Source organism: Salmo salar, chromosome 07 (assembly GCF_965601325.2).
Source record: "Salmo salar chromosome 07, fSalSal1, whole genome shotgun sequence".
Classification (NCBI taxonomy): domain Eukaryota; kingdom Metazoa; phylum Chordata; class Actinopteri; order Salmoniformes; family Salmonidae; genus Salmo; species Salmo salar.
In genome coordinates this window covers 25,917,423-25,940,921 of record NC_138297.1, presented here as the reverse complement: position 1 = coordinate 25,940,921, position 23,499 = coordinate 25,917,423, and the positions used below count along the sequence as shown (strand labels likewise).

The following is a 23,499-nucleotide window of genomic DNA, read 5'->3' as shown; positions in this document are numbered from 1 at the left end:
TCTCTCTGTATTTCCTTCACGCCATCACTGAACTCTCAATCAAATATCATCATAAGGGTGTTAAAATCCACATGAATAAATCAAATATATGACTTTACTTGTTGCATGCTGTTTGAACCCATTCAACTACAATTTATTGACGAACTTTGAAATGTTGCCTAGTTCATGGACCATTATTTTTGGCACAACATTTGGGGGAATTAAGTGATAGCAAATGTTTGTACTAGCCTTTGTAGATAGGTTAATAAATAACAAAATCAGAATCCTTAACAAATACACGAAATCCTGATTCTATTTGTGGTAGCTAAATGATCCTAGTTTACTCTACAAGTGGTCAAGAGACTGGGAAATAATAATAGCCTTACCATTGCAATATATGTGATCATTATGTGCTAATTATTCACGGAGAGGGCAAGAGGGATCATATAGGCCAACCGTTGCAGAATGAATGGGCACATTTGCACACAGATTTACATATGGCTAATTATCAACAAAGAGCTGGTGAGAGACTGTTGAAGCGGTTCCATCCATTCCGCATCAGAACATGCATGTGTACCATTCCATGTCACTCTACGCACAGCCCCCCCCCCTTCTACCAGTGTCCTGGTGCGCAGGCAGAGCTTTATTTAAAAGGCAGAGAATAGATGGGAATCTACGACAATGGCGCACTGGACACAGTTGAGTGAGCACCTCTTCTCTCTCACTATGAACCCCCGGATCCAGTGCTGCTCCAGCACAATGCCCTCTTTCACCCCCCGCCTTTACTCCTGTACCACGTGGAGGAGGGATAAAAAAGAGAGAGAGAGAAAAGGGACCCTTTTTAAGTAGGTGTCTCGCATACATGTCCCACTCAATACATGGTGGACAGGAATGAACAGCAAAAGGCTGGTTACATGGAACCAAAATCATTAATAGCATGGTAAATACAATGATTGTACAAAGATGTGTGAGGATTAAACCAATGCCAAGTCAATTAAAAGCATAGCATCAACCTGTATAAAAAAACGAATCAAGTATTCCAAACATGAATAGGCAAAACGTTACCAAAAATTCCACTAGTAAAAATGGATGCACTTTCAAATCACATTTTATTTGTCACATGCGCCGAATACAACAGGTGTAAACCTTACAATACAATGCTAATTACAAGCCCTTTACAAACAATGCATCATTTTACCAACAGAACTCAAACTTGTAATTATCCTTCCTTATTATTATTAAGGAAAATATTTAACTTTAGTTTTGACTACATAAGTCTTAACGAGTAATACCTATTTTATTACGTCTATAATAAAGGACATATTTGATTGGTCCCTTGAAATTTCTAGCAAGCCAATCAGAATTTTCATTCGAGCCCGCTTCAGACATGTACTGTAGCTAGCTAGTAAACCTTTAGCATCAAAACATTCCTCAAACGTCCAACTTTAGCCCAATTAAACAAGTACGTTTGTTGAACCCATTGAGTATCGTAAACAGCTACATTTTTATAGAGTTGTAGCTAGCTACTAATTTCAGAAAGAAATGTTAGAACTAACGTTACACGTATTTTGTAGTAGCAGTATGTGTGGCGAGACAGTTAGCTAGCATGCTAGTATGCTAAGGATGGCAGAGGTTGGACGTTGCGTACCTTCTATTGCGACACGTTACATCATCAACGAAACTTTACATCATCAACCTCTGTGTGTGAAGTGAGTGTCTGTGAAGTTTCACCAAGTTGTTCTTGTCCCCGACAGCCATGTCTATGTGCGACGACACTCTGCTCTGCAACTACCCAAAGTGTCGGGCGAAGCTGTGTGGTTTCGCCTGGGTCACAGCTTGCTCTCACGCCTTCTGTGACCAACATGGATCCGGAGAGTTCAGCCGCTCCCCGGCAATATGCCCGGCCTGCTCCTCTGCACTCTCGGGGAAGCTGGACATTGTGCGCACTGAGCTGTCGCCATCTGAGGAGTACAAGGCCATGGTGTTGGCGGGACTGAGGCCAGAGACAGTGCTGGACATAAGCGCCCGTGCCCTGGCTTTCTGGACTTACCAGGTATGTCAGTGTGTTGCCTATGACATTCACTGTATGTAATTACTCCATTGTTTATCTCAGGCCTGGTCCAGGAAACCCTCCAGGTGTGCAGGCTTTTGTTCCAGCCTGGTACTAACACACCTGATTCTACTGCTCAAACCAAGCCTGCACACCCTGTGGGTCCCCAGGACAAGGGATGAAGGACACAATTCAAGAAATGGGAGTGTCAAATCGATCTTATACCATCACCTTCTCACGGTGTGTGTGCTTGTGTCTGACATGCGTGTGCATGTGTGTGTGTTGCAGGTGCACCAGGAGCGTATGTTCCAGGAGTACAGTCTGTCCCGGGCCGAGGGTCAGGTGAAACAGATGGAGAAGGTGCTGACCCAGCAGAACCAGAGCAGAGAGCTGGAGCTCAATGCCATGAGAGGGGAGGTCACCTCACTGAAGAAGGTACCACCTTTACGTCACATCAGACCCTGGAGTGGGCAAGCTTAGTCTCCTATTGGGTGCAGGCTTTTGCTCCATTTGGACACTAACACCTGATTCAACTCATCACAATTAGTGCTGCTCGGCCGGGAACAAATGCCCTGCACCCAGCCACCCACTGTGGCCCTTCACCATCCGAAATGAATGCTCAGCCCTAACCATAACCCAATCACTTTTATTTAGCCTTCTATATACTCTACCTCGTTATCGCCCTCCATCTCCTTGGTATGCCTCGTCTCTTTCAGGTGATGGAGGAGTACAAGAGGAAGTACAGTGAAGTGTCAGAGCGTCTGATGGAGAGGAACAGACAGTACCAGAAGCTACAGGGGCTCTATGACTCGCTGAGGCTACGCAACATGGTGGTGGGGGACAGAGAGGCACCACGCCAGCCAGGACCCCCGGAGTTCAACACAGGTTAGAGAGGGAGTAGGGTCTGAATCCTGTTGAGAGACGCATCTCGGAGTTCTGTCTGTGTAAAATAATGTGTGTATGTCGTTAGGAATTTGCCTGAAAGTTTGAGTTCAGCTTGCTTGTCTCAACTCAGGGCTTTCCCCCAAGGATTGGTTAAAATCAAGGATTGCAAGGATTGGTTAAAAACAAAACGTATAAAAGGGGCGTAGAGAATACCAGGTCTGGAGATTCAACCCCCTACCCGTTTCCCAGGGGTGGTCAGGCAATCCTCTCCCCGGGGGAGTCCTCACTTCCTGGGCATGGGCCCTGAAGGGGACAGCCGCCTTTTCTCCTCCCTGGAGCCCGACGCTGGAGCCAAGACCTTCTTCCAGTTCAGCTCTCCTGCCAGAGACAGGAGCCGGGCCTTACTCAAGAAGTACTGAGACTAGAATTACAATTCTACAACTCCAGGATTAGAATGAATAGAATAATTATATTTCTGACTGAGGCAACGCTGGTTGGGTACCTGGCTGCTGGATCAATGACAGCATTATCATAGTGTAGACTGTCAGGTTATCTAAGGATGGTTTGATATTCATATTGTAGTTGCCTTTTTCTTACCTGAAGTTACTGTATCTTGATGAAATGCTCTGATACAACATTTATGTTTGCATTGCACTTATTTTGTCAATAAAATTCAGCATGACCATTGTAAGAAAGTTGCATGTTATTCTACTAAAATGGTATTTTTCACTGAAAGGTTTAACTACCTTCCAGTGAAAGAGGATCAACTATATAAAGCATGCATGTGAAATCATGTCCACATTGGAGAAAGACAATATTTGGGGAATGGGGATGTTTGTCTTAATGTCTTGAACACAAAAGACACCATTGTCATCGCAATGAATGATCATATTGTAGTCAGTCATTTACAAAATCGCCCCGGCCTCCCTCCCACAAAATACAAAAAAAAAAGAAATATTTAAAAATATGTACAAACAGTGTATTCCTAAAGACTTTAACATAACAAGGATCTACTATTTACAAAACTCACACATGAAAACATTTTGAAAAACAGGCACTCGCTCATCATGCTTCTTCCCTCCGCTGCCCCCCTCCTCTCATTCACTCTGGGGCTTGTAACTGACGGAGGCTGCAGTCTGAGCCTGGACATTCTGTCTCTTGCCATTGACGATGAGGAGTAGGGGAGAGTCCACTCGTATACTGCGGAAGTCAAACGTCTGCAGGAGGCACAGGGGAGAAGAGAGAATAGATCAGAGAATCAGAAATGTTGCGAGTATCAAGATTTGCGTTAGGTATGATGTTACATTAACAAATGCAGAGAGGATTTCCATCTTTGGACAGTGCAATCACAGTTTGTATTCTAGTCAGATGCTTTGTGTATGTTTATAGCACAAGTACTGCATGTTGTTGTCGACACTGACCTGTTTTCACAATGTTATAACATTCCTATCACAAGTGTGCAGTGGTCCATGTTAGCTGGAGAGAGAGAGAAAGAGAGACTGACCTGGTTGTTGTGGGCTACACTGTGGCGTTTGACCTGGGGCTCCGGGATGACCACTGAGTCGCCAATCAGAACACCCCAACTGTCTGCTGTATTATAAACCATGATCACGCAGCACGTCTCCTCACTGTCCACCATGCCAAACGTACTGGGAGAGAGAGAGAGAGAGAGAGAGACAGTCACATTACTGTCTATCCACCATAGAGAATGTACAGTAAGAGGACAACTCATCATAAAACTTCATGTTCAACGAAGGGAATGCACTGTATGGTATGGAGAAAAACATTCATAATTAAGCAAAGGGACACAAAACGCTATCTATCATTCTTTAAATGCATAAAGAAACATGTATGCAAACAGACACACAAAGTGCACAGCAGGTCCCACATTACAGATAGCATTCTATCACTAGAAGGTAGACTCACAAGGCCATGCGTCCCTCGGAGGCCAGGCTGAACACCACCTTGCCCAGGGCAGCCACCCCAGTGTTGTGGCCGTGTGCCAGGGCAGACAGGTTGCGGGGCTCCAGGCTCCCAACGCGGCCTGCGGGGGAGCGGAACTGAGGGGAGGAGCACGGCCCCAGGGCCGACGTGCTGAGGTTGGAGAGCATCGTCCGCAGGCGCCGGGCCTTCACCTTCCCCTGTAGGGGTGAAAGAGTAGCAGACTAACCAGTGGGAAAGCATAGTACTCTGGCGCCACCTACTGGTGATTTATAACACTTTCCTTTGCGTCAATGAATGGTAATAAGAAATGCGTTTGTATTTATTTATTTATTGAGTTTATATCCTAGACAGATCCCATGAACTACTGATAGATGTCGGTTGGAGACTGATGTTCCCTGTGCAGTTTATCTATGAGAATGTGAGTGGTTCTCCTGTCCTACCTTGTTCTCTGTGAGTGCTGTGAGTTTCTCCAGGTATTCCAGCAGCTGCCTCTCCCTCTCTGGAGGCTCTTCCCACGCGGGGTCCAGGGCCGCAGCCCGACTGTACCCCCCCAGCGCAGACCCAAACATCTCCTCATACTGGAACAGCTGAAGGAGCGGACACAATCATGCATTTTCCAAACGGAATTCATTTTATCACATGCCTATTGTAACAATCATATCAGAATATGTAAACAATGTGTTACCGTGGCTCTGTTGAAGTGTAGATCAGGGTTGGCGGTTTCTGTTCGGTCCACTTTCTCCTGAGAGAGAGAACAGAGAGGAAAGGAATTATATAGTGTTGCTGAACAATGATTATTGCCCGAGAATTAAATTGACTTGCCCATACTGTCCAGGCAGGCTTTTGTAAAAACAACCCAGTTTGGTGTGCGTGTGGACATATTCACTCACAGCCTGTGCGTAGGCACTCAGAGCCTGTTGAGACATCTGTGGATTCTGTCCGCAGGTGAAGAACAGGGAGATGTAGGCGTTTCCTAGGATATCTGTCAAAAAATACCAATAACTCAATGTTCCACTCATATTCAGCACTATAAGACATTCTTCTCATACCAGTCATTTACATAAACTGCTGTTCTTTTATCCTCTCTTTTGAGAATGTGAATTACAGCCAAAATCATTTCCCACCATGCTTAGACCCATCCACACCTCCAACGTATGTAACTGTACCCATACTCCACCCCAGTAACCCCATGTGAAATATGAATATCTCTTATGAGACTACCCATCATACTCACACCAGGAGGTGCCGTCTGTGACGTCCAGCTGTACAGCCTGCCTGGCCATGTCCACGCTCTCCAGGACTCTCTTCCCCTGCTCATCACCGCCCCCACCCGGTAGCTGCCTCAGCACCATGGACAGACTGCGCAGAGACACCTTGTTCTTAGTCTGGGAGGGAGAAAATATATGTGATGAGGATAATCCAGATAGTAAAAAAATTATAATAAATGATATTGATGCCTGTGTGGTCCAGCACAATTATGCCAGATTTGGAATGGGTTCCAATCTGGCACACTGCCCTTTGACTAATCCTTCTTGTATAGTGCCCATCTTTCCCTCACTGCACTCTCTCTTCAATAAAGCAAAAAAATATTGCCCAACTCCTTAAAAAAATATAATAAATGGATATTGGTTTGGGGGTAGGTCAATTTAAATGATTTAGCAATAGAAGATAAAAGAGACCTTTGTGAACAAAAGATGTGAAGGTAAAAAGAAAGAGAGAGACAAAGAAAGGAAACAACGGGAGAGGAAGAGCTATGGCTTGGAAGGCTGAGAGAAACAGCTGTTGTTTGTGTAGGACTAAGGCTATAACCACTGTTGCACACTTTACATGCATTCTATTCATGTTATCCTCTCAGCAAGGCTCTACTGAATACTTTGTTCTCAACACAATAACAGTACCACGACACTGACATCACTCTCTCCAGTTAACCTCAAGAGCTTTGTGATTCCTGCGGTCTATAAATTAAATAACGTGCAGCTATGCAAATAAAATGTATTACTACTGTATTGTTGCTAACCTGCTGCAGGGCTCCAGTGAAGCAGGTCTTGGCAGTGGTCAGGTCTCCTTTCTTCCAATACTGCTCCCCCAGGATATTCCAGCCCTCCACCAGCCCAGGTTCCAGCTTCACGGCCCTGGACAGGCACTCCTCGGCGGTGGTGCTAAACTCTGGAGCCACCCCCAGGCAGCGGCCCCGCAGAAGCAGGAACTCAGCGCTGTGCTTATACGACTCTGGAGAAGACAGAGAGATTATTCTGTAGTCAATTGAATTATTTTGTGTTTGAAGATGTAACCCCAGATATTAGATGTCAAATGGAGGCAAAGCTAAACTCAGCCAGCGCTGTGCTTATGTAACCTCGTCCCCAGGCTCAATTGCTACTGTATGAGAGAGCTGGCTGGTGGACGACAACAGTGCTTATAAAACTAGATGAGATGGGTGGACACAAATAGTCTTAGTTATGTAAGTCATTGATGAATAAATAATGCATAAAGAGATCCCGCTCTAGTTCGGCAAGTGTGAGTACTGAATAGTGCAGTAAAATATGTGTATCTAAACATTAAAATGCCAAATGGATACAAAGCGATCATGCAAAATGGCAGTATATTATTTTTACATGTGTAGTTACTAAATCACAACACACCTTCCTTTTCTGTTCTGTCATCTCACCTTCTTTCTCCCTAAGCTTCGTTAGAGTCTTCTCCATCGCCTGTGCCACATCATTCTGTTTCCTCCCTGCATCCTCCACACTGTGAGTCTCAAAGTAATGATCCCGAAAATGATACAACTCATCCACTAGTTCCTGACCCAGAAACAGAGATGGAAACTGGTATTGATACCATGGTATTGATACCAGAGAAAGAAACTAGATGCATGATTAGAGGCAGATGATGATACAATAATATGATTTTGCAATGTGTTGCTGAATAGGACTGGACTGCAAATCTACTTGATGAGGCTAGGACCCTTGCATGAGTGGGTGCATGCATGCTCATTGGCAATGAGGGATCCATTACATTACACATAAGAGTTATTGGAAGAAGGCGTCTTCTGTAAGGGTGAGTTTTGTTAAGAGCCCCCGACGTTAAGTCTGAACATTAACATGCATGTAGGGTTTTGAAAACAAAGGACCGTATATTTCATATCAGTGAGGAATGTTTCATTGATACACACCTTTATTGGGTTAGTGTTCCAACAGATCGTATATCCATGTTACAGGGAGTGTTTACAGTAGACAGACGGAAGACAGAGGGAGAACCTGTGCTAATTAGCTATCTGGCATGCTCCGAACACCTGTGTAATGGAAGAAGGCTGCCAGAAATGTGTTGTCACTGAAAAATACTGTCGGCTACAACTGTGATAAAGCCGGTTAAAACATTGATATGAAAGTAATGGGCATTGTTTTTCTAAAACTGTATCACAATTTAGAATCAATTCACGTTTAGATGGAGTATTTGGCTGCTTTATCTACCAGAGACAGTCTACCTCTTATGATACTGTATCATATAAAGACCTTGGACCTTAAGAAGTAACGGTAGGCTCTTTAAAAAATACATCTTGGGCTATGAGGTATGATGACGCAGCAAGTTTAGCTAGCTAAACGTTCAACGTAATTTAGATGGAGAGAGATTGTAACTAAGAACGATGCACACCATCCAAAGCTAGCTAGCTAACGTTAACTAGCGAACTGAGGAGCTTGATGCATAAACATATAGAGAAAACTAATGGCTCGGCAGATTTAGAGACAAACAACTCGGGTTGAAGATAGCTAAAAATCAACCACAAACAGATTTTGGTCGATTAATATGACAGTTGGTGTCAGTTGTTATAGTAACGAGTCTGGAGGAGAGCTAACTAGCTACCATCAAAGGGAAGATGTTATCTAACTTTAGACAAGACCATTAAAATACTCAGGTTAAGAAACCTCATGACAATATATTACATGTAGGGATTATAGCATTATCTTTTGCAATACCTTTAAGATCTGTAAGTCATCTTTCCCAGCCGCAGGATTACCATCCTTATCCACTTCCGCCATCTTTCCAGTGGTTGTTGGAAGAAGAATTCGAGAAAACTAAATTGAAAACACAGCACCTGCTGGCCTAAGGGGTCAGCAGTAGGAGAATATTAACATATTCGTTGCTAAACAACTCTTATTTAGTGAATGTACTAAATCGAAGTTTGTATTATTATTTATTTTACCGCAGATTGCCAACTAATGAACTAAGTTCGGATAGTTGTTGAACCAGAGACATTAAAACAAGCGTTTTGCCGGAAGTATCCCCTTTCGAACAGGAAATGTGTCGGTTTCCAAAACACATTCTGCTCATTTTAACAAATCTATTTATTTTAAATAGCCACGACTTAACATAACCTAAACATATTATTTCAACTAGTTCTGCGAGGTGACAAATCCTACTTGCAATAAAGTCGTATGATTAAAAAAAAAAAAAAAAAGTTACCCGTTAGATTTCCCTCCAACAAGAGGGAACCATTAATTTATTGTTGTTGCCGTGTCCACACATACCTATTGGGCCACATTATCCCGCTAAACTAACCGAGCATGTACACTAGATAGCGGTAAATCGCCGCGTGCCGCTTAGGCCGCCCATTTCGCTTGTGGGCGTGCTGGCAGCGTGTTCAATTGTGCGTCAAGAATTCAGCATTGCAACTCTAAAATGCTCTGGTGACAAACAAACATTGCTGCCCTGTTTCCAATTGTCCACATGGCTGGGAGAACATATTCAAGTAAATAAATACGTTACATTTCGAAAATGTAAAAAAACAAAACGATGTATTATTCGCTAACTAGCTACAGTGCAGGCTAACTCTAATGAGCTGCTAAATGAGCTAGCTAGCTAACTACAGCTGAAGTCAGACGTTTACATACACCTTAGCCAAATACATTTAAACTCCGTTTTTCACAATTCCTGACATTTAATCCTAGTAAAAATTCCAAGTCTTAGGTCAGTTAGGATCACCTCTTTATTTTAAGAATGTGAAATGTCAGAGTAATAAGAGTGATTTATTTCAGCTTTTATTTCTTCATTACAGTGGGTAATGACTTCCGACTTGTATTATTCCCAGTGGGTCAGAAGTTTACATACACTCAATTAGTATTTGGTAGCATTGCCTTTAAATTGTTTAACTTGGATCAAACAGTTTGGGTAGCCTTCCACAAGCTTCCCACAATAAGTTGGGTGAATTTTGGCCCATTCCTCCTGACAGAGCTGGTGTAACTGAGTCAGGTTTGTAGGCCTCCTTGCTCGCAGACGTTTTTTCAGTTCTGCCCACACATTTTCTATACGATTGTGGTCAGGGCTTTGTGATGGCAACTCCAATACCTTGACTTTGTTGTCCTTAAGCCATTTTGCCACAACTTTGGAAGTATGCTTGGGGTCATTGTCCATTTGGAAGACCCATTTGCGACCAAACTTTAACTTCCTGACTGATGTCTTGAGATGTTGCCTCAATATATCCACATAATTTTTCTGCCTCATGATGCCATCTATTTTGTGAAGTGCACAAGTCCCTCCTGCAGCAAAGCACCCTCACAACATGGTGCTGCCACCCCTGTGGTCCCGTGTGGCTCAGTTGGTAGAGCATGGTGTTTGCAATGCCAGGGTTGTGGGTTCGATTCCCACGGGGGACCAGTACGGGGAAAAAATTTATGAAATGTATGCATTCACTACTGTAAGTCGCTCTAGATAAGAGCGTCTGCTAAATGACAAAAATGTAATGTAAATGTAATGTAAAAATGTGTTCTTCGGCTTGCAAGCATCCCCCTTTTTCCTCGAAAGATAACGATGGTCATTATGGCCAAACAGTTATTTTTTTTCAGACCAGAGGACATTTCTACAAAAAGTATGATCTTTGTCCATGTGCAGTTGCAAACCGTAGTCTGGCTTTTTTATGGCGGTTTTGGAGTAGTGGCTTCTTCCTTGCTGAGCGGCCTTTAAGGTTATGTCGATATAGGACTTGATTTCCTCCAGCATCTTCACAAGGTCGTTTGCTGATGTTCTGGGATTGATTTGCACTTTTCGCACCAAAGTACATTTCATCTCTAGGAGACAGAATGCGTCTCCTTCCTGAGCGGTATGACGGCTGCGTGGTCCTATGGTGTATATAATTGCGTACTATTGTTTGTACAGATGAACGTGGTACCTTCAAGCATTTGGAAATTGCTCCCAAGGATGAACCAGACTTGTGGAGGTCTACAATTTTTTTCTGAGGTCTTGGCTGATTTCTTTTGATTTTCCCATGATGTCAAGCAAAGAGGCACTGAGTTTGAAGGTAGGCCTTGAAATACATCCACAGGTACACCTCCAATTGAATCAAATGATACAGTGAAATAATGTCTGTAAATAATTGTTGGAAAAAGTACTTGTCATGCACAAAGTAGATGTCCTAACTGACTTGCCAAAACTATAGTTTGTTAACAACAAATTTGTGGAGTGGTTGAAAAACGAGTTTTATTGACTCCAACCTAAGTGTATGTAAACTTCCGACTTCAACTGTATCTAGCCAACTTCACATGCTGTATAGATGGCTAGCTAAGTGAATGAAATAACACCATCTACCTAACTTCATATTAGCTAGCTATCTTGATGTACACTGCTCAAAAAAAATAAAGGGAACACTTAAACAACACATCCTAGATCTGAATGAAATAAATAATCTTATTAAATACTTTTTTCTTTACATAGTTGAATGTGCTGACAACAAAATCACACAAAAATAATCAATGGAAATCCAATTTATCAACCCATGGAGGTCTGGATTTGGAGTCACACTCAAAATTAAAGTGGAAAACCACACTACAGGCTGATCCAACTTTGATGTAATGTCCTTAAAACAAGTCAAAATGAGGCTCAGTAGTGTGTGTGGCCTCCACGTGCCTGTATGACCTCCCTACAATGCCTGGGCATGCTCCTGATGAGGTGGCGGATGGTCTCCTAAGGGATCTCCTCCCAGACCTGGACTAAAGCATCCGCCAACTCCTGGACAGTCTGTGGTGCAACGTGGCGTTGGTGGGTGGAGCGAGACATGATGTCCCAGATGTGCTCAATTGGATTCAGGTCTGGGGAACGGGCGGGCCAGTCCATAGCATCAATGCCTTCCTCTTGCAGGAACTGCTGACACACTCCAGCCACATGAGGTCTAGCATTGTCTTGCATTAGGGGGAACCCAGGGCCAACCGCACCAGCATATGGTCTCACAAGGTGTCTGAGGATCTCATCTCGGTACCCAATGGCAGTCAGGCTACCTCTGGCGAGCCCATGGAGGGCTGTGCGGCCCCCCAAAGAAATGCCACCCCACACCATGACTGACCCACCGCCAAACCGGTCATGCTGGAGGATGTTGCAGGCAGCAGAACGTTCTCCACGGCGTCTCCAGACTCTGTCACGTCTGTCACGTGCTCAGTGTGAACCTGCTTTCATCTGTGAAGAGCACAGGGCGCCAGTGGCGAATTTGACAATCTTGGTGTTCTCTGGCAAATGCCAAACGTCCTGCACGGTGTTGGGCTGTAAGCACAACCCCCACCTGTGGACGTCGGGCCCTCATACCACCCTCATGGAGTCTGTTTCTGACTGTTTGAGCAGACACATGCACATTTGTGACCTGCTGGAGGTCATTTTGCAGGGCTCTGGCAGTGCTCCTCCTGCTCCTCCTTGCACAAAGGCGGAGGTAGCGGTCCTGCTGCTGGGTTGTTGCCATCCTACGGCCTCCTCCGTGTCTCCTGATGTACTGGCCTGTCTCCTGGTAGCGCCTCCATGCTCTGGACACTACGCTGACAGACACAGCAAACCTTCTTGCCACAGCTCGCATTGATGTGCCATCCTGTATGAGCTGCACTACCTGAGCCACTTGTGTGGGTTGTAGACTCCGTCTCATGCTACCACTAGAGTGAAAGCACCGCCAGCATTCAAAAGTGACCAAAACATCAGCCAGGAAGCATAGGAACTGAGAAGTGGTCTGTGGTCTCCACCTGCAGAACCACTCCTTTATTGGGGGTGTCTTGCTTATTGCCTACAATTTCCACCTGTTGTCTATTCCATTTGCACAACAGCATGTGAAATTTATCGTCAATCAGTGTTGCTTCCTAAGTGGACAGTTTGATTTCACAGAAGTGTGAATGACTTGGAGTTACATTGTGTTGTTTAAGTGTTCCCTTTATTTTTTTTAGCAGTATATTTATCACTGTAAAAAACAAACTCCAAATGCATTTGTAGGTAGTTAGCTAACAGCCATGGAGGAGGGTGAAAGGATAGCAGCCCCAACTGTCAGTGAGAGAGTAGGCTATTCTGGATAGGGAAGGTACTTTTGTGTAGTTCCAGTCCCTAGAAGTGAAGATGGAGATAATAGTAACATAATATTCAGTGCTATAATTTGACTATAATTTAGTCTTTCTTGTGAGGTTTTCTGTCATCAGATAAAGAGAGCTATGAAAGCCTGTCTACATATGAAGAGGTTCCAATGAAGAGCAGTGGTTCTCAGTCCTGGTCCTGGGGACTCAAAGGGGTGCACATTTTTGTTTTTGCCTTAGCACTGCACAGCTGATTCAAATGATCAACTCATCATCAAGCTTCAAGTGGTATTTATGTATTAATTTGTGATGCTATCCTTGATATGATCCTGTTATTGTCACATACTACACATGCGTGTGCCCATGCATCTATCAATCCAATGTTATCATGATTTGTTATCAGGGATATTATTATAATCCACAATGACCTGGTGATGTAAAAGTCTAATAATTACATTGTCGTCCATATTCCTACAGATACCTTGTAACTGGAGATTCCTTAAACTTCTTATGGCTTGGGGGCAGTATTTCGACGTCTGGATGAGAAGCGTGCCCAAAGTAAACTGCCTGTTACTCAGGCCCAGAAGCCAGGATATGCATATAATTGGTAGATTTGGATAGAAAACACTCTAAAGTTTCCAAAACGGTTAAAATAATGTCTGTGAGTATAACAGAACTGATATGGCAGGCGAAAACCTGAGGAAAATCCATCCAGGAAGTGGGATTTTTTTGATGTGGGTATTTTCAATTGAATGCCTATAGAGTATCTAATGGGTTAGGACCCCAATTTCAGTTCCTATGGCTTCCACTAGATGACAACAGTCTTTAGAGATTGTTTCAGGCTTGTTTTCTGAAAAATGAAGAAGAATGAGACCTTTCTGTCAGTGGACTGTAGAATCATGCAGTGCTGGTTTGTGCGCATGACCGAGTAAGCGCCCTTCGTTGTTTTTCTTTTCTATTGAATACGCTATTGTCCAATTGAAATATTATCAATTATTTAGACAATTGACAACCTGAGGATTAATTATAAACATCGTTTGACATGTTTCGACGAACTTTACCGGTACTATTAGGATGTATTCGTCTGCATGTTTTGACCGCCTTTGAGCCACTAGATTACTGAACAAAACGCGCCAACAAAACTGAGTTTTTGGGATATAAAGAGGGACTTTATCGAACAAAACGAACATGTATTGTGTAGCTGGGACTCTTGTGACTGCAACCATATGAAGATCTTCAAAGGTAAGTGATTAATTTTATCGCTATTTCTGACTTTTGTAATTCCTTTACTTGGTTGTAAAATGTTTGTATGCTTTTGTAAGCGGGGCGCTGTCCTCAGATAATCGCATGGTATGCTTTCGCCGTAAAGCCTTTTTGAAATCTGACAAAGCGGCCGGATTAACAAGAAGTTCATCTTTAAGCCGATGTATAACACTTGTATTTTTTATGAATGTTTATTATGACTATTTCTGTATTCTGAATTTGGCGCTCTGCAATTTCACCGGATGTTGTCGAGGTGGGTCGCTAGCGGAACGCCTGCGCCAGAAAGGTTAAACGATTGCCTACAGTTAACGTGTAGGGCACTGCAAGGTTGGGTGACCAGGGCCATCTGGGACTGCATCCTGGAGGAATTCAGGTGTGTGAAGGCTACCTGTGTCCTGCATAACTATATGAGGATGGACACGAGGACCAGGAGGGAATCTGCAGCTCACCACCGTGTGCCAGAAGAGAAGTCTGCTGCTCTGCAGGATGTTTCAAGGATGGGGTCCATCAACGCAGCAAGAGAGGCAATCTGTGTACGGGAGATCTTCACCTCCTACTTCTTCGAAAAGCTGTTCTCTGGCAACACCATAGACTACACTATGCACAACCAAAGGCTCTTTTAAGAGCCATCCACATTGCAATAAGAGTATTCTTCCATTTACTTAGCTATGTCAACTGCAGTTATTCAATTCACAGTTTCTCTCCCTTTGTTTTCTACTTCTCAGGTGAGGGTGCTGTTTAGGTAAGGGTGTGATGTCTGTACAAAAACAAAACAGGCTATTTTAAATCACCCATATTGAAAAAATGTAGAATAATTAGACACCCTATAACCCACACTGACACACTCATGTATCAATCTGATTGATGGATTGTGTTGCGCAGTAATCAGGCTCAGGTGTATGTATACCTGTGGCTCCTTCCACCTTCATAGAATAGGCAAGACAGCCAACCATGGAGAATTGTAAGACACTTCATTATTTCTATAACTACGCTATATTGTTTGTCCTCGTGTGTCCGTTCATGTTTTTCAGCATAAAGTACTCTGCAGCCACTTAGTGGACACCAGGTGAGGCCACACACAGATTCCTGTTGAACACCGTCTCTTTTAACTACTTTATTTTCTCAATAAGTCTCTCTCCTTCACTTCATCCCTCTCTCTTCTCCCTAAATCCTCTTGGTTATATCAGCTGTGTCGGTGAACCCATCCTGCATCTGAACTGGCTACATAGAGGCCACAGCATGATCAGAGGCGAGGGGTCACTTGGTCAGGTCAGCAGGAAGTATTATTAAAGAGATGCTTTACATTGAAATACAGATAGAGATGCAGTAGTTCCAGAGTTAATGATCCAAGGTCAGTTTTGCATTTCACCTCCTGATTATTGTGACTAACAATGTTAGAAGAAAAAATAAAAACAAGGCTTAAACATGCTCTCTCTCTCCATCTGTCTCTCGTCTGCAGATGTTTTGATGTGAGAGGATGCCAACCCGCAGCCCCATCATCGCCACCTCACCCACTTTTAAGATAACCTTTGGGCTGACTAGAGACACTATTATGTAATTGTGATGAACTGAGATATTTGGGTTGCACGGTGATTCATTAATCATATGCTGCCTTCCCTGCTCCTATGTTCTTACCTCTTTCCCTTTCTGTCTTTTACACCTCTCTCGCCACCTCTTTCTTCATCTGTTTTTATAATGCACAACAGATGTGCATTTAAGTACAGATTGAACTTCTATTTATAATGCATTTATTTATAACAATTGGATAATGAACTTCTTTCAATAAAGCGTTTCACATTCTCTACTGGTTGAAATTAAGTCTCATTTGATGAAACACTACACCTATCCTGTTTATCAGATGAAGATGAAGGGCATTATATATTGACATGAACCGGTTTTAGAGTATTTACATGATGCATAGGAAGTGTAGTGTAGTGTTTTTTAAAATTCTATTTCTGTATATATGAATTACAAATCAGACTTTTAACTAGTTAAATCCTGTTTCTAGTCTACTAGTTACAATGTGTAACCATTGATGTCCCAGGACCAAGATTGGTAAACACTGTTGAAGTGTATAATTGTAATACATACATACATGCATACACAGCATCATTCAAAGACTGGAATTTGATACTCCTGGTAGTGGATATGACATTCATACCTGAACTGCACCTTTATTTGCCAAGGTAGAATACATGATCAGTGAATACATTAAATGTACAGGCTACAATGTGGGGATCTCATGCATGGTAATAACTACATGTAAACACGACTTGCATCCTTGGCACAACGTTATATTCTACTCAATCCATAGGCTTCATTAATGTCATTCAGACTGTTTTGAAGCTGATACAACTGTCTATGATAGCTGAGGTTCATAGCTAGGTTCTGAACTAATATGTATACCAAACGTTTGGGCCCATACACAGATCGGCTAGATAGCTACACATCCATAGGCATCCACAGGTATTTTTATCCTCCACTGCACAATAAGCAAGAACATAGCTAGCTATGTTATTTAATCTATCTGCATTGCATGGCAATTATCAGCAAGGCAAGATTACAAAATAGTACATTCAATTTGCAGTAAATGCTTTAGCTAACTAGATTCTTTACATCCACTATTTCACAAGACGACTGCCTGGTTTGCTGGTTGTTTCAGAATTACAATTTCATACTCATGCCACAACATCATAAAGCTAGCCAGCTAGCTGGCTAATGTTAGCTAGTCAGCTAGCTTGCTAAATCGCGATTTTCGTAAATAAAATAAAAAAAATGCATAGTCGTTCGTCTCTACATCAACTAACATATTTCTATCAACTGTACGTTGTTTGCATCGTTATGACGTTATAATCACTTACATTTGCTTCCATCCTAGTATATTGTCAGCCATGTTTGCTGAAGAAAGTCTCCATCCTTGGGTCGCATAGCTTCAAATTCAAATTCGTCATGGGAACTACCCGATATGATTGGTCATTGCCGCTGGTGATTTGCATAAAAGTTGGGAAAGGTTTATCTTTTTCACCGCCCTCTCCGCTTCTGACATCTTTCTTTCCATTGAAATGAATGGGAAGCGGCGATTCACCGCGCGGCAGCCTGTGCTAGTGTGTCATGCCCGCAAGTGATATTGCTTGCTTAGTTTTCGCGAAAGATCCGACTCGAAATGTCGCATACATGGTGCAACATCCAGGCACACAGGAAGCACCAGGATTCTCTGCGAGAGACTGAAGAGGCGGCGGAAAGACCCCACACAACTCCGTACAGGTTGCATTTCCAATGTAACGCTTTCAGCATTGCGTTGCAGAGGCAGTTGCAGTGCGTTCTGTGTGGTGCATACGTTGAATTTATGTATCAAACTGTATGTGTAGACGGCTTGGCAGAAAGTGAATGCTGAACTTTGTTTGCACACATCCAGGTGATGCTGCAATTTAACGCAATGTCACAAGAGATCTACAGAAGGACGTTAGGGGCGATGCAGCCTGAAGACCCTACGTTGAAGTTCGTCGAATTCTACATCATGCAGAAATTAAATCCGGAAAGTTTCTTCTCACGACCTCTACAAGCCAGATACTTTACCAGTTGTCCGTGTGTCTGGTCCTTTTGCAGATATGAATGTGAGACACAATATCCACAGAGTAGTGTTATCAACCCGACCATCAGTATGCTGGTCTGTAACTTTATATCGTTTTGTTTTTGTTGACAAACACTTGCACAATATGGCCGAGCCTAACCGAACAACAAATGCTTCCAGTTGATTGCAAGGAAAGTGCTCCTGGTGGACTACATTGTTACATTCAGCTATTGTTTACATATTGACAAAAAGTGCTAGAGAACCTACCGGCGCCGCAAAAGTCAGGCAATCAACACTTTCCTACGGATACCCTATTTACACTTCTTACCACCAAAAGCATGTACAACCTGTAAAGTAAATTATAATTTTATTCAACATTCTGCCTTGTAGAGACTATTGCGGCTTTTTTTACAGCCACTTATTTGACGGATATAGCCATTGAGTAACTATGGTAACAGTCTGAAGTTTAGGCAAGGGGCGATGAAACAACAGAAGCCCATTCATTTTCAAGGAAGGAAGCAGAGTGGGCGGGGGACAATTGGGCGACGCAAGCATGGGCGAGGGACGTAAACAGGGCGGGACAAAAGTTGGCAAAACTGAACTTTATGCAAATACTAGTTACCAGTTGCGCAGTCATAAACTGCGCATTTTTCTACAATTTCTCTTAAAATATTATTTTAAACGTAACCACACTGCAAGCTGTATGCCAAAATTAAGACAAAAAAGTACAAAAATTATTTCATAAAGTTTTATGAGATGGCACAGTCAAAATTGGCTAACTATTGGAAACCGTCCAGAGCTTTGTAAGATACGGCTCAGAAAATATATCTCAATTCAGGGATGATGGATGTCCTCCGAATTGTCCCATTATCCCAACTGTTACACCGAGAAGATTGAATTACTCCTTTTTGTCCTCATGCTCGGTAGCAGAAGCCACAGCAGCCATTTTGGAAAACACACAAAATAGCAGAATTTGTCCAGGAGCCTGTAAACCGGCTGCTATCCAATACAACTAATTTCTAATCCCTGGATTGAGGTACATTTTCCAAGCTATATGTCACGCCAGCTCCACTGTGTCTTAATCTACACAGGAAGCCTGTCCGACCCTAGTGCAGCTGTAAATCAGCGGGTTGGATCTGCTGGCTAGCTGCAGGTATGTTTATGCTAACGTTAACTAGCTGGCAAAAGGTGGAAAGGAAGATGGACAATAAAAAGTAATGTTAATGTTTGTGGACCCATAGCTATATGGTCCAGATACTAGTGATTGTGAGTGAACAAAGCTCTTAGTCTGCACAAGCACTGTTGTTACTGCCAATGTGATTTACAACTTGGTGGTTATCTTTTCTCAGAGGTGGGAGGCAGCAGTGCTGAAGAGGCTGCTGCATGGAGTGAACATCCCTCCAGAGCCCCCCAGGAAGAGGCTGAAGTAGAGGAGAGACTCCTGGGATATCTGTCTGACCTGAGCCTCTCACTGCCCACTGATTCATCTGACCATCACTGATGAGCTTAACAGTGTGAGTGCGTATCCCTGTGACCAAGGTCTACTATATTTGCATAGACAAGTACAGAACAACAATAGAAAGTACACTGAGTCTATAAAACATTAGGAACACCTTCCTAGGATTGAGTTGCACCCCACCTTTTGCACTCAGAACTCCCTCAATTTGTCAGGGCATGAACTCTACAAGGTGTCGAAAGTGTTCCACAGGGATGCTGGCCCATGTTGACTCTAATGCTTCCCACAGTTGTGTCAAGTTGGCTGGATGTCCTTTGGGTGGTGGACCATTCTTGATACACACAGGAAACTGTGGAGCGTGAACAACTCAGCAACCCATGTCTCAAGGCTTAAAAATCTGTCTTTAACCTGGCTCTCCTTCATCTACACTGATTTAACAAGTGACATCAATAAGGGATCATAGCTTTCACCTGGTCAATCTGCCATGGAGAAAGCAGGTGTTCCTAATGTTTTGTACACTCAATGTATGTGTTACATGCTGTTGCTAATTTTGAATGAAGACTGGATAAGAGTAATTGCTGACATTCATAAGCCACTTTGCCATCACTGACTGCATCACATTGACATTCCATTTCCTATCCTTTCCCTTTCTTTGCCTTCCTCTCTCTTATCCCTGTCTTTTATATTTCTCCTCCAGTCTTAAGCGCCCATCACCCATGGCTGCATCCAGAGTCTGCTGCTCAAGTTCTCTGTCCAGGAGCTCTTTGAAGTAAGCCAGCCGTCTGTGGGCACCTCCAATTCCTCCGCTCTAGTCATCTCTGTGGACCACACACAACTCTGGGCCATGATTGGGGACTGGGGCCTTAGCTCAGAGAATGGGGCCCAAGTGAAAAACAGAGGACCAAGCCCACCATAAATGTCCAGAAGGCTCCTCCGCTGCTCTTCAGAGCCCGCCCTCCCCCCTGCCCACTTCCTCCATCACACTTGCACCGGCTTCCTCCTTCCAGCTAGTCGGCCCTCTGATTGGAAGGCTGGCCGAGAAATGGGCGGGGCAGATAAACAGGGCAGGACCAGTAAAGGGCAGACGCCTCACCTGGACATGGAGATTGAGAGCCTGCTGAACCAGCAATCCACCAAGAAGCAGCAGAGCAAGAAGGTACAGTATAACCCAGAAGAGGGACGGGAAATAGGTAGGGATAGCCTGGGTGTAGTTTGAACCATAACATTACAAACTGTATTATACTGCCCAATGTTGGGACACACACAGTCAATGGCGAAATCAAAACCCAAGTGTGTGTGTGTGTGTGTGTGTGTGATAGATGATCAGAGTGATCCTGGAGCTGCTGATCACCAGCACAGCTAAAGAACAGTCCATTGTTGAGAAGTTCCGGTCGTGCTCAGGTCCAGGAGTTCTGTGGCCACGGGACCAAAAAGGAGTGTATGCGGTCCGGATTCACACCCCAGGCTTGCACCGAGCATCATTTCCGGCCAGTGCAGCTACACAGTCTTAGAAATACTCTCCCAAAGATGTATTGTTCTTGATTTAATCAAGAAATCCCAATTTTCGGACTTCATCTTTCATTCTATACTTCATTTAATCATCCCCTCCACAAAAGGATTGTTGTGCTGGTCGAATCTCTAAGAGCTCTCTCCCTTCTCATTGGCGCTCTCTCCATTCAATCACTTTTATTTTGGTACACGTCTCTACAAGTTTGGATTTTCTAAATTCATATACTTTCAGAATCCCCAAAGGGAGACATTAGGAAAATGTCTGTCTACATAGTTATGTCAGCTACGTCCAAAAGTAGTCAGATGTTGTTCTTAGGCAGTCTGATACTGCCTGGAAAAGTTATCTGTGGTGATGACCGACCCTCCCTGGGACATCCACATGGGGCTGCCCTATGAATCTCTGACGGACAACGAGAAGAGGAAGCTCCACACCCCCTTCCTCCAGGACGACAGTTTCCTTTTCCTCTGGGTGACAGGCAGGTACCTCCACCAATCAGATATGAGTGGAATAGTGTGCTATTATCGACCAATCAGCTGCCAGGAGAGCAGTACATGCTAATCATGCTCGTAGCTATGAGCGTGTTGATGAGATAATTTGGTTGAAGACCAACCAGTTACAGAGATTTTGTTATTTTGGTATGTATTGTGATATGTTGTGTGGCATCATGCCTCTTATCTGAGTCTGGGCTCCGCTCTGGGCAGTATGGTGCAGTCAGTTGTGTGTATTTACTGTCATTATAGTGTGTGTGTGTGTGTGTGTGGACAAGTGTATTGATGTGCGAAGGAAAGCCACCAGGGATTCAACAGAGGGCTGGACTGTGATGTCATTGTGGCTGAGGTCAGGGGTCAAACACAATGAATCCATTTGATATTACATTCCCATCCCAAGAGAGCACTGGATGTTGTAACTCAATCCTCTCCTATATCTGCCTCTCTTTGTCTCTACCTCTTTCTTTCTCCTATCTTAGGTGCATTCCATCAGCCACAAGCCAAATGAGATCTGTGGGATGATTGAGAGACTTTCACCTGGTACCAAAAAGATTGAGCTCTTTGGCAGACCTCAATGTCCAACCCAACTGGTACGCGTCTCTGTATTTTTTTGTATTAGGTATCTGTATGTGGCTATTTTTCTAAGCCTCTTTTTTTTTTCACTCACTCACTCTCTCTCTCTCAGGGTAACTCTTGCTAATCAATTGGAGGGCATGCACCTAAGATACCTCTTGGACCTTGATCACCTCTTGGACCCTGATCACCTCTTGGACCCTGATCACCTCTTGGACCCTGACGTTGTGGCTCGCTTCAAGAAGTGCCACCCAGACGGAGTCATTTGCAAACCAAACAACATGTAGAGAGTCGTCCGTCTAATGGACTGTCTTCAGTTTGTTCGTCTTTTTGTACCAATTACGATATTTTGTAATAAATAAGGTTGAAAGAAAAATCTCTGCATTAGATATTTGCACATTTCACAATATAAAGCAAAATGAGTCCACCAAAAAACATTTTAGTATACAATTTTTTTGTATTACTTTGTTAGTATATTTTGGCCATTCCCATTACAACAAGAATAAATAAGATGTTGGGATCTTTGATTTCCAATTAAATGGTTGAACATTGGGCATCAATGTTTTTGTCACGGTTATTGGGGATTGCATACAGTGCTTTCAGAAAGTATTCTCACCCCTTGACTTTTTCCACATTTTGTTGTGTTACAAAGTGGGATTGCAATTGTTGACAAAAATGACAATTTAATCAGTCTGCAAAATACTCTGTCAAAGTGGAATAAAATTTAAACAAAATGTTTTTTATTAATGGAAAATAAAATGTTCTGATATAGATGAGTCTAAGATGAATTGACTTAGGGGGTTGAATACTCATCTTTGGCAGCGATAACAGCTGTGAGTCTTTTTCTGGGTAAATCTCTAAGAGCTTTGAAACCTGGATCGTATAATATTTGTAAGGTTTTCCTGATTCAGTTTGCTTTCCAACAGATACTGGGAGACAAATCCGCCTTTCAGCAGGACAATAACCTAAAACGCAAGGCTAAATATACGCTGGAGATACTTACGAAGACGACATTGAATGTTCCCGAGTGGCCTAGTTACAGTTTTGACTTAAATCGGCTTGAAAGTCTATGGCATGACTTAAATGTATTGTGGAGTAACTACAATGTTGTTGATCCATCCTCAGTTTTCTATCACAGCCATTTAACTCCAACTGGTTTAAAAATCACCATTGTCCTCATGGTGAAATCCCTGAGCAGTTTCCTTCCTCTCTGTCAACTGAGTTGGTGACTGGGTGTATTGATACACCATCCAAATTGTTATTAATAACTTCCTCATGCTCAAAGAGATATTCTCTTTTTTTCGCCATTTACCAATAGGTGCCCTTTGCGAGGTATTGGAAAACCTCCCATGTCTTTGTGGTTGAAATTCACAGCTCGACTGCGGGACCTTACAATTATCTCTGTGTGGGGTACAGTGATGAGGTAGTCATAAAAGTTGGACTTACTGTGTGCAATAAGTTTTACTTGTTTGTATTC

The 23,499-nt window shown here is 43.2% G+C and overlaps 2 protein-coding genes and 1 pseudogene across 6 annotated transcripts; 2 read left to right on the top strand and 1 right to left on the bottom strand.

Moving 5' to 3' along the window:
• Positions 1 to 1,069: 1,069 nt before the first annotated feature.
• On the bottom strand, positions 1,070 to 17,312 carry LOC106608832 (tetratricopeptide repeat protein 5). Of its 4 annotated transcripts, none has more exons than XR_001329593.3 (11): positions 8,830 to 9,151; positions 7,524 to 7,656; positions 6,876 to 7,087; positions 6,093 to 6,243; positions 5,749 to 5,840; positions 5,544 to 5,600; positions 5,299 to 5,445; positions 4,841 to 5,055; positions 4,419 to 4,563; positions 3,945 to 4,131; positions 1,070 to 3,292 (listed from the first exon to the last, which is right to left on the bottom strand). XR_001329593.3 is itself a non-coding variant. In XM_014207002.3 (11 exons), the coding sequence occupies exons 3-11, from the start codon at positions 7,558 to 7,560 to the stop codon at positions 4,012 to 4,014; spliced, it is 1,176 nt and encodes a 391-aa protein (XP_014062477.1). In that variant the 5' UTR covers positions 7,561 to 7,656; positions 8,028 to 8,165; positions 8,830 to 9,151; the 3' UTR covers positions 1,070 to 4,011. The 4 variants fall into 4 exon arrangements, 3 of the variants coding, with proteins under 3 accessions (XP_014062477.1, XP_014062476.1, XP_082833608.1); XM_014207002.3 differs by adding an exon at positions 8,028 to 8,165 and having other exon boundaries at positions 1,070 to 4,131; XM_014207001.3 differs by having other exon boundaries at positions 1,070 to 4,131; positions 8,830 to 8,956; positions 9,057 to 9,140.
• Positions 1,354 to 3,609, top strand: ccnb1ip1 (cyclin B1 interacting protein 1). Its single transcript, XM_045721742.2, has 5 exons — positions 1,354 to 1,441; positions 1,734 to 2,032; positions 2,318 to 2,464; positions 2,746 to 2,914; positions 3,164 to 3,609. Exons 2-5 carry the CDS (start codon positions 1,736 to 1,738, stop codon positions 3,331 to 3,333), a joined length of 783 nt encoding a protein of 260 aa, XP_045577698.2. The 5' UTR covers positions 1,354 to 1,441; positions 1,734 to 1,735; the 3' UTR covers positions 3,334 to 3,609.
• Positions 17,313 to 18,548: 1,236 nt separating the features above from the next.
• On the top strand, positions 18,549 to 22,398 carry LOC106608831 (N(6)-adenosine-methyltransferase subunit METTL3-like; annotated as a pseudogene). The gene is made up of 5 exons (XR_014392848.1): positions 18,549 to 18,561; positions 19,276 to 19,509; positions 20,149 to 20,607; positions 20,771 to 22,039; positions 22,135 to 22,398. The product of XR_014392848.1 is annotated as a N(6)-adenosine-methyltransferase subunit METTL3-like (transcript).
• Positions 22,399 to 23,499: the final 1,101 nt, after the last annotated feature.